General features: G+C 36.4%; 1 protein-coding gene across 3 annotated transcripts in view; it reads right to left on the bottom strand.

Annotated features, from left to right (window-relative positions):
• Window positions 1–11740, bottom strand: part of Ets65A (DNA-binding protein D-ETS-3) — a 91231-nt gene continuing 79491 nt past the window's right edge. For 2 of the 3 annotated variants that reach the window (XM_074094476.1, XM_074094468.1), the window contains exons 7-9: window positions 8304–8493; window positions 7932–8140; window positions 1–7052 (exon numbers count right to left, since the gene is read on the bottom strand). In XM_074094476.1, coding sequence (XP_073950577.1) covers window positions 6928–7052; window positions 7932–8140; window positions 8304–8493 — 524 coding nt within the window. In that variant the 3' untranslated portion in view covers window positions 1–6927. The remainder of the gene's footprint in view (window positions 7053–7931; window positions 8141–8303; window positions 8494–11740) is intronic. The other variant, XM_074094484.1, reaches the window with a different exon arrangement.

Raw genomic sequence — 11740 nt, 5'->3', positions numbered from 1 at the left:
TGACATTTCATTTCTTTTATTCATTTCCAAATACAATAACATCTATACAATGCGTATTCTACGACTAAAGACTTTTATTACTTAAATCGACACATGCAATAAATAAATAAAACATATTTAAATCAAACACAAATAAATTATATGAGTAAGTTATTGCGATTTAAACTATTGACTTTTCGAATCGATCACATACAGGTAACTAGTTCTTGATGATGACTTTATTCTATAATAAATAAAAACTCAATGCTCACTTCGAATGTTACCGACCTAATGTTTCAAAATTAAAATAATAATATGTTTAAAATGCCTAAGTATTAAATAAATAGCCGTAATGTGGTTATGTTACAGCCTCTGAAAGTCAGTAGGCATCTCAGGACCTTGGGCTCTGCCTTTTGCCGCATAGATAAATTCGAGGAAACTCAATGGCGTACCTGGTTGGAACCTTTTCACAGTGAGTATCACGATTATTTCCTTGCCATATATATGGTACGTTAACATGAAATTTGTAGCGAATAGGTTCTACCCCGGTAGTTTCTTCGATTGTATAATACAATTAATACATACATATACTTAACATGATGTTTTACCAGCGAGCATGCGCGCAAAGAAGTAATGTTTTGGTTAGAGCCTCGAAAATTAAAAAAGTTCTGAGCATATAGTACGAAATGCAAAATTCGAACTTCGTATCTTGCCGTCCCGCTTATGCTAATATTATTTAATACGAGAGTGAGACGGACGGTACGACACGAACTTCGATTTTCGAATTTCGTAGTAGCCCTTTTGCACTCAACTCTATCTCGAGAGAAAGCGAAGACCACAGTGTGACATAGATCTAATGAACGTGGGTGACGTTTACATGACGGCGCTTATGTTATTTAATTTTAATCTTTATTTCAAAATAAAGACTGATAATATAGTCTGGCTAATGAAAGATGAACTTGCAAAGCTGCGGCAAATTCAATAAATTTGCAGATGGTATCACCACGTATCACCATATGGGATGATATGAGAAAAAGTAAATCTTGGGAACCACAATTGTATTGACCAGTTCTGAAAGGGACATTAGTATCAAAATATTTTGCCATGCCTACTAACCTAAAAATTCTGTCCGCAACTAAAAACTCTTTTTTAGGGTTCCGGAGCCAAATGGCAAAAACGGAACCCTTATAGTTTCGCCATGTCTGTCTGTCTGTCTGTCTGTCTGTCCGTCCGTCCGCGGCTTTGCTCAGGGACTATCAACGCTAGAATGCTGTAATTTTGCACGGATATATATGTAAACTATGTCGACAAAATGGTACAATAAAAAATAAAAAATAATTTTTTTTTAGGGTACCTCCCATGGACGTAAAGTGGGGGTGTTTTTTTTTTCTCATCCAACCCTATAGTGTGAGGTATCGTTGGATAGGTATTTTAAAAACATTAGGGGTTTGCTAAGACAATTTTGCGAAAAATTCAACTTTAAAATGCAAATTTTCATTAAAATTGATCCCCCCCCTCTCTAAAATCTAAACCGGTGGGTGGAAAAATTTGAAAAAATTCATGATGGTAGTAAGTATATCAAACTTTCAAGGAAAACTATAACGGTTAAGTTTGCTTTAGAATTATGAGTAGTTTAAGAGTAAATAGCAGCCTAAGGTATAAAATATACCTAAACTATGGAAGATTCCGTATAAAATACGAAATTCTTAGAAAAATATTACTTAACTTTTTCGTAATGGCTACGGAACCCTATTTTGGGCGTGTCCGACACGCTCTTGGCCGGTTTTCTGTTTGAACGAGGCTTCCCTCTCTGCTTGTTTTTGTTTGAATTTGCTTATCATGGTTAAAATAATCTGTGTGCTTTTGATTGTTTCGCCCATGTTTCAGCAGTAAATTTCCAAAAAACTGTATTTTAACACACGAACGCGCTAAGTACTCAACAAGTCACAGAATAGATAATAGTACAAGCTCAAGTGTCGGTTTTCACTCTTTGGTCTGTTTGCCCATGACATTTGAATAATGTTGACACTCAAAATAATATCTGGGTTCAGCTATCATTAGCCAAACATGAACAAAAGATACAAGATACAAGCAGCAATATTCCCGGCGAACTGTAAAATATAAAGTTGTGCAGGATAGCCGCGTCAGTTCCGCTTTTATGGTAGAACGTCTATTTAGATCTTTGTCATACAGTAGTGAACTCTTTTGACAATTATTTTTTGTATATTTCCTTATCTATAATATAAAATGTTATGTCATGTTGTGTCGGTATACTAGGAATCTTATTATTATTACAAAGAAATTACAGAAAGGCAAATGTAATAAATGACGTGAATTGAATGAACGCCTGAATGGGCATTCTCAACGCATTGTGGAAGTCCATTTGTCAACTCTGTTCGATTGGTATTTTTAACTTTCTCGATTTTTACACGCTAAAATTAATTTTCCAGAACAAATAAGACTGTGCGATTGAAATCATAACTACATGATTAAACGAGGGATCCCGTTGTTACCCGTAAACTTTTTGTTCCGAGTTTTGCAAGTCAAGTGAAGTCATTTGTTAATTCTAATTTTGATGATACGTAATTAATCGTCTCAATAGATGTGAAAACACGTAATTGCTATGCTAACGTTGCAGTTACGCTTTGTCATTATCAAGAGCGAACGTATCTGTGCTTCCATACTAATATTGTAAATGTGTAAGTAGGTAACTCTGTCTGTCTGTCAGTTGACTTTTCACGCCTAAGCCGCTGAACCTATACCGATGAAATTTGGTATACTTACAAGTTAATAATTTGAGACTATGAAAAATACAGTTTTATCCCGAAAAGCTGAATAGTTCCTGCATGCGGGATGACAATAAACGAATTCTTCACTGACGAAGTTGTGGGCTACAGCTAGCCCACAACTAGCTACTACTAGCTAGTTGATTATCACTTTCAAAGGTCATTATAAATAAATAAGTAAATAATATTACATTTATTTATAGTTTCATTGACTAAAGGTCACAGATACGATGTATTTATTTTAAAAAAATTGCTGTCTGCTCGCAAAAATAACTAGGTACCTACTTATAACTTTACGTTTAGCATTTTGTTTCTACACCCAATTGAGAAAGCTACAAATTGAGAAAGGTAATTAAAGTAAAAAAAAAACCTTTTTACTACATTATATTCAATCACGTCATTATTTATCACAGAAACTTTTACATAAATCCCTGGGAATGTTATAAAGATTCTGGCGGTCTATTCCTACAAGTTCTTTTACCAGTTCCAACTTGTTTGTTAATGGACCTAATGTTATAAAGATTCTGGCGGTCTATTCCTACAAGTTCTTTTACCAGTTCCAACTTGTCTGTTAATGGACCTAATGTTTTTAGTTGACTAACATAATTTGACTTTTTTCCAAGTATCATTCAGTCTTATAAAATAAATGTCTGCATATGTAAATGTAACTATTAGGAATTAAAATTCCAACTATATAGTTCCATCAATGGAACTGATAACAGGATTAAGTAGTGGGAATAGACCATTATGGCGAATTATCTCAAACAAAGCAATAAATATTAATAATTTAACTATTTGTACAAGTAAAACAAGAATAAAATATAGTGTTAAAAGTAGGTCTTAATCTATTTTCCAACACTAGTACGATTGCACTGATTTCAAATAAAACTAATAAATATTTATTTATATACAAAGTTATAAAATAAACTAGGTACATATGTCTAATTTAGCCGTGATAATGGAACTACAAAATGACTTTATTTTATTTGCTTTAATACAAAAATGAGTTTATTCCAAAATATATTTTATCCGGTAAAAATAACAATGATTGGTTATGGTTAATGAATTAGATAGGTTGGTTCTTAGATAGCAGCTGAAAAAAAGTATCTTTATTTATAGGGTGACTGTAAAACCATGAAATTCCCTTTAATAACTATGGGTCCAAAATTAATAAATAGGACTGTCACAAATACTATAATATTGAAATACTTGAATAAAATAATTTATAATCGACGTCGATTTTTGCGAAAGTAATGACAGCTGATGACATTAAAATTTGTTGTTTATAAAAGAATCAATATCTAGGTGACCGAGCTCCGCTCGGTTTAAAACTCGGTAGGTACCAAGCGTTTTCCCAGAGATAAGACCAAACTAGATCGATTTTTAATCCCCGAAATTCTGTAATTTAATAAGATTACAGAATTTTCTTCACTTTGTTTATTTAATAAACGTAATATTAGTCCAACAACAAATGGTAAAAATTAAATGAGGGCGCCTCTTCCTTCGTAGCTATCAGGTTGTTGACAGTGTGTTTGCTGGCTACAATTTTGTATGGGCTCATTCTATTAAATTTTTTATCAGTTTTCTACAGTTTTTACTGTCCCAATCTACCTAAAAATTAACTTTTTCTCGAGAAATGTCATAATTAAATGAGTGTAAAGCGAGTCAAAAATAAATTGTTGACTTGTTGAAACGATATTTTATTCAGGCATGCCTTGATTTTTAATGCTTTACCAACATACCCAGCATGAACCGGCAATTGACTTGTTGGATAAAACCTATTTCTGAAGATGGCGGGCACACAATTCACATTATAAATTCCATACTTCAAAATGAAAATAGGAGGTCACCTAATAATAAACATGTCGTTGCTGATCACTGCATCTAATGTATTTACAATTATCTAAACGAAAAAAAAAACATTAAAATGGACAGTATCGTAACTTAAACGTACTTTAAAGTTACAGTAAGCTCTAATTTTTGTCACGTATGGTCTTACCACAAAAATCTTGTACATATAATTACAGTTTTCTACGAACCGACTTGTATTGAGATCTTGTGCAACGAATGTCCAAATTTCTGTGATAAAACTGGTAGAGTTATACATAACTTTACATACCTAATTGGGATGTACTCGGTGACTTTAGAACATACAATAAGATAAGTAATATTGTGTACATAATTTAAGGTAATGGCACAGTTAACAGAAACTATAATTTTATGATGACAAATTCAAATACTGTTAGTATTATTGTAACAAAGGAAGATATTGCTCTTTTAATACTTAGTTCACTTGAAAGTCATTTAACATGGTTAATACTGAGTATAACATCATCAACAATTTTTTTATGGCAAATGTTTATTGTGCTGCAGATATAGCAAAACTTTAATCAGATCACGCAACAACTATTTCAAAGAAACGGCCACTGCAGCGACCTGATGATGCACAATGGATGACGGTAATTGTTATTTTTACATTTAAAATCAATACCACTAAAATTTTATCGTTCCTATTCCTAGATAAATAATTCTACTTAATTAATGAGTATCTATTATTTACAACATTCTTTGATAAAAGACTAGTCTTGCGTTTTACGATTCACTCCTCACCTTTTCTCATAATAAAAACAATTTAACTAGGGAAGTTGGCACCCATACGGTTTTTTGTCTTTTATAAGACGGACGCATTCACGGGTGATGCTTGTTTAAAAATATAGGTACTAGGCGAATGCCATTTATTATTTGCGGCTGCCGTGCGCTTGCTCGACGATTTAATTCATAGTGGATAATCCGCTATAAATTAAATCGTTGTTATTAATTTCAGTAGTTTAATATTCCTTTTTCTGTGATAAGAAAGTTTTGATATCAGCAATCTGGCAGCTGAATTAATTTCTTTATTAGCTTTCTTTTGTTACTTTTATTGACAGTGGATAACTAAAGCACGAAAGTCGCGGGCTTCTTCGCCGCGTGTTTTGCCTACCGAGATTGGAATTATTGCTTAATTCAATAATTCAAAAGGAATAAATACACATTTATTATAGGTACAATTCTTATCATATACAAAATACCCTTCACAGTCAACAGCGTTATTAAGCCGCTTGATTTTACCCCCGCACTCTGTCTTTTATACATATTATTAAGTTCCACTGAGCTTCGGTGTTTTGAGACTAGTCCTGTAGAAATAGGCGGGACAGTTGAGACTTTCCTATAAGTTTTTCATGTTACACACGTCTTAAACGGGGCTACTAGGAATTCATAAAAAAATCTCATCTGCTAGCTAGTCCAGTCTTTCACTAGAGTGATGCGGCCGGCAGCGAAATGTAGACAAAACATGTATGTACATTATTTCATTTTGATACTTCCGAAACGTACCTGTTACATAAGTACATGTAGTACATGTGGGTTCATTCAGTGTCTGCATCAAAGTCGAATTTAATAAACGATGGGCCTGTACGATCATGTCGCTCAATATTTACCAGCTGACAGAGAAACCCAAGGATTTGGTTTATTGACTCCATCGCACAACATGTGTACAACTTACGTCTTCAATTGCATGTATGAGATGTGATCTGTACCACTACCATGAGTTTACGGTGACCGTACTCGATAGCGACGGCGTAAATTATTTGTATGGAGAATTGTACAGCGCCTCTACAAATAATTTACACCGTCGCTATCGCGTACGGTCACTGTAACCTCATGGTAGTGGTACTGAGAAACTGGTCAGTCCCGGTAGTCAGATCGCATGTCACACAAAAGGAAGACAACGGTATTGACAAACACGTAATAAAGGCGACGAGCGCTTTGACCACGAAATAGACCGAACGCCAGGACGCTAAACGTAATCAATGCTCGATATCTGGACATATACGACGAAGTGCAAAATACGATCTTCGTATCTTGCCGTCCGTGAGAGGGACGGTATGATACGAACTTCGATTTTCGAATTTCGTAGTAGCCCCCCTGATTAGGATCATAAGAATTTCATACGAACTGGCTGATTCGAGACACCAATCGGTGATAATAACATGTCTTAGTCAGCTGACTATAAGTTTCCTTTGGGAATGAACATGACAATTTAAAAGTTTTTAAATAATTATTAACACAATTTTATAGCCATATTACAGTCGTCGTTGGGTGTATCGTCGGATTATATGGCTGGTCATGCGTAGTGCGGGTACGATCCCAGATGCGACGTCACGTGGGGAGGGGCCATGGAATGGGGGGAGTAGAGGTTGCTCCCTCCACCGCCCCAGTTGCTCCACGACGCCGACGGGAAAATCGACGCTGGAACAATAGTTTGCTAGCTTAAGTTAGTAGAAAGAAGATCAATATACGCCAGCACAGTGTTTCGAACGAGACAACAGAGTACTACCTATGAGCTTAAAATTTTTATGATTAAAGTAACATTGGAAATGCCAAAGACAAGAGTGCCTGAAATTTCCAACTTTACATCAATCACTTTACCGTACGGATCATACATTTCTGATTACGATACGGTTGTTAAGGGAGCAAAGGATATTCTTATTTTTAAACATTTAGGTACTAGCAAGTCGGTTAAACATTATTACTACCCTACCCAATAAAAAACACGATTTACTTTACGATTTATCTGATTTCGCGATATGCGGAAGCACCAAAGTGATTTTCTGAAATAAGTCTCTTAAGTGGGTGGATTCTCAGCAAAAGGGTCGTTATCGTCAAGTTAAAGTAGAAATCAAATTTCCAAGATCCTAGGATAAAGGCGTAGATAAAAAAAAAACAAAATATCTAATAAAGTGACATTTTATAGATGTGTATTTAAATAGCACACATATCCAACGGGAAGACTTTTGGGTTTCGAATAAAGTTTAACAACGCATTCCATTAAGTCAAGTGTGCTAAGGCGCGTCGTGCCGTTGACAACCCGTTTCGAGTATCGTGCCAATATTTGTACAAGCAAGTGTACCGTAGTATTAGCACCGAGAAATGCAGATTCCCCTGAGTGCCATTGCATTTGAAGGGTGCATGGTATTAACTCTATCATTAGACGGCTTATGAGTGGCATACTTTATTTAAAAAAAGTAAAAGACTTAATGCAGAATATCATCATGGTTTGAACTGAAACAACACATTCGCAAAGTAGGTATTTCGCTTAGAGCGTTTATTAAATAGTTCCATAATTACCTGTCGACGTCGGCATAGCCGCGTGGGGAGCCATGAACGACGAGAGCTTAGCCGAATGATGGTAGGAGCTCATGAACAGGTCGCTCTGATATTTGTATGCGGGATCGCTCGCCGCCGGTTGCGTCGCCGCCGCTAGTCCTTGGAAGTCGAATTTATAGGCATAGCGTTTGCCATGGACCTTAGTCATGATGTTCTTGTCATAGTAGTATCTGTACAAAGGTGAATAGTTAACAACTGAAAATAATTGTACCGATGCATGCGTACAATAATAAAATGAATAATGTCGCAGGGTAGTAAAAATCGCACAGCAGGAAACGGGTACCCGAAACATCGCAATAGCAAACGCTGAAGTGTCCTTAGGTGTAAGGTTACCTGAGGGCCCTGCTCAGTTTATCATAGTTCATGTTGGGCTTGGACTTGCGCTCGCCCCAGCGCCGCGCCACCTCGTCGGGGTCGGTCAGCTTGAACTCGCCGTTGGTGCCTTCCCAAGTGATGCAGCCCGCGTTGCTCGAGTCACTCAATAGCTCTAGCAAGAATTGCCACAACTGTATCTGACCTGATCCTGAAACCAACAGCTCAATTACAACCACCCTAATGAACCACTTCGCCTTTTGCGTTCGTTCTCACCTAGTGATAGCCGATTTAATTATTGTGCTCGAACCATTTATGAGGTACATTTTAATACCACCTAGTGAAATTTCGTTGATCGGTGTCATTAGTGAGGTGACCGACTGCCGTCATGAACCCTATCATTATTGTACATAAAATGAGCAATTTCACCGCGCCCGGGGCGTTCACGCCGATCGTGATATCTAATAGTTCCTGGATTCGTTCAGACGTTGCGATATTACAGAAAGCTGTCGTAAATTATTGCCATTATTGATTCAGCCTTAATGCTAACTGACGTTGGCTTGGTTCTAGTTACCATAACATTTTCTACTCCAGTACCTACGTAATTTCATTGTGAGTTTACCGGCACTCGAACTGCTTTTATGCTGGAAATTATTGGTTTATAAATGAATTCAACGCGGACGAAGTCGCGGGTGGTAAGCTAGCTAAATTGAAAAAAAAAATCTTTAAAGTGTTTACGATAAGTATAGCTATCTATTTATCCATCATTAATTAAGATCCCTGTTCAGAAAATACCACTTTTTAAAATAGGTAGCTAATTTCGCGTAATATAACTACAGATAAAATTTAATTTTCTCAACCTCGTTAGGATCAAACTCAAGGTCACCCACCAGAAAACTACAATAATGTCGAAGGAGGTGATGAAAGCGATCGCATAAACCACTGTCTATCACGCTCGGTCGAGTATGAGTGTAGGGACGATTTAGTATTCGACATAGGTTAAGTGCAAGGCGACGGCGCGGGAGCATGTTGCGATATTGGGCGGGCATGTTCGCGAACGCACGGGTGACTCGAGGAGGCGCAGCCGTGTGGAACGGACCGTGGCCAACCGACGGAACAGAATGTATTACGTTGCTATTTATACGTCACTGATACAATGGGAAATAAAGAGCTTTAACGTTCTCGAGCACGAGACTTTTCTTTTAGAGTGCGCGGGATGCGAAGAGAGTCCGACTGAATAATTCTGAGAAGTGTTTTACTCGCAATAATTTACTTGAAGCTATTTTCTGATGGCTGGTAGACATTTTATTTAGGGCAGGTGTCTGAGATTGTGTTAAACTTATCATTTTACGATATTTAAACACAAAAAATACAGACCACGCTTGAGGGTTAGTGGACTTTAAAGAGTTTAACTAATGCTTGAGTTTTTAAGTATAATGTACTACTTATGCAAAAAAACTTTAAAAAATATTCAACAGATACTCTTACTGATGATTTTTACATCATTCGTTTTAAATTGCAGTTTTGTATCACGTTACTTTATTTTAGAGAAAATTAGTTTTGTGTTTCATGGTTTACCTACATATTCATTCTAAGTCACATTCTACTGTTGAGAAATAGTTAGGAGAATTATAGTGATATCAGTGATATAGACATCGGCTGAACATTTAAGTACGAGTGCCTAATTCACTAGGTAAGCGTACCTAAGCCTTGCTATTAGAAACGATAAGCCCTAGAGATCTGTCTTTCCCGTGGGACGTTTAAAATTAAAACTTCAGCGTTGGGTGCACGCAGTCTATTAAACCCATGTTCAGTTCACATGGAAGTCAAAGCAGGTAAATTACAGGTGTTCGCTGGGAACCTGTGTGTAATTGGAGTTAGCTGGCACGTGGCTTTAATTGTCTTTAGCACAAATTGCCAGGAAACTTACTGCGCGGCGGGGCAGGCGCCGATTGTTACAATATTAAAAAAAAATATGATCATACTAGCTTATGCCCGTGACTTCGTCTGCGCGGATCTAGGTTATCGTGCGTTGGCGCCCTCTACTGGAATCAAAGGTTACAATAACCGCCTAAACTAAATCCCCGTTAGACTCAGGGGGTTTGTAAGATTTGCTGTCTTACTAATCATAATGAACTGATTTAGTTGAGTGAGGCATGTGCCATCTTAGTTTAGACAAGCTCTATCCTATGTTGATCCTTGGAGTTCAAACTTTCTCTATCCTCCTAAGTCCTCGCGTACTTTATAAAGGACTAAGTAACACTAAGAATAACGGCTGAATGTACTTTATAAAGTACAAATTGTTCATTGAATAGAGAATTCTAAGAATTTTGAAATAAAATCCAACATAACAAAGCAGGTAAACCATGTCTAGGTCTTAAACGCTAAGTTTGTTAAAAAATGTCAGGACTCAGGAGGCTATACCAAATTTCATCAAAATCGGTTCAGTGGTTTCGACGTGAAACTTTCGCATTTATAATATTAGTAGGAATAATATTGAAGCGGTTGTTTAGCAAACAAAATAGTATAGGTACCTTAAGTAAAAGCAAAAGGAAAGATGTTTACTAACAAAAGGTAACTTTGTTTAACACTATAAAATAACTAATGAAAATTTATTAATAGGATATTTCAAATAGATTATGATCGTTCCTTTCAATATCTGACAAATCTACGCCACCCCTTTATTATATTTTTAACTGTTAGAAGTGGCTTAATATAGATAAAACATCAGCAATTTACAAAAGTAGGTGGCATGATAAGTGAGTAACGCACCCCTATGCGACGCACTGTTGTTAGCCTATTAACATTTGACTTTCATAAGTCCTGATTGCAGACAGATAATGCAGTTACGTGGCGTTCACTGTTCCCACACGGAATGAGGTGAGCGTTATCGCGACATCTATGTTGCATGCAGCATAACAGTTGACTGTCGTGATTTACAACAAGTGACAACCCTGTTTTTTCTGTTTTTTGGCTATGAATGACGAAGGTGGTTGATTTCCCATGCAAAATAATGAAACAATATAAATGCGGAAGAAGTGGTTCATTTCAAGCATACCTGTCTACTCATAATTATTTGATACGCAATAAAACGAGACTATGCATGTCAAGGATCACCTCTGAATAATAACAGTATTATTATCAACTGGAAATTGCTTGAAGATGGGCTCTGGTTGAGTTCGAAACGCGTCAGTGTATTGTGGTGGTGGTGATAGATGGGTTTGTGTGATTTGTATGTGTTCTTAGTGTGGAGGTGGAGGAACTGCATGAACACGCATATTTTGCATAAACTTAACTATCAATGTCGCGGGTGAGCAAAGAAATTCTTTTAGTTCATTAATTCAGATCACTCTTTAGCGGTTGAGATTTCGAAATTTTATACCGATCGTGAGAATATTAGCATGAAAAGTAGCATTAGTGTTATTAGATGTCCAGCTATCTAGGTACATACCAAAAAT

This window comes from Choristoneura fumiferana, chromosome Z (genome assembly GCF_025370935.1).
Source record: "Choristoneura fumiferana chromosome Z, NRCan_CFum_1, whole genome shotgun sequence".
Classification (NCBI taxonomy): domain Eukaryota; kingdom Metazoa; phylum Arthropoda; class Insecta; order Lepidoptera; family Tortricidae; genus Choristoneura; species Choristoneura fumiferana.
The sequence above is the reverse complement of the archived record's forward strand: the minus strand, read 5'-3'. Positions and strand labels throughout refer to the sequence as shown.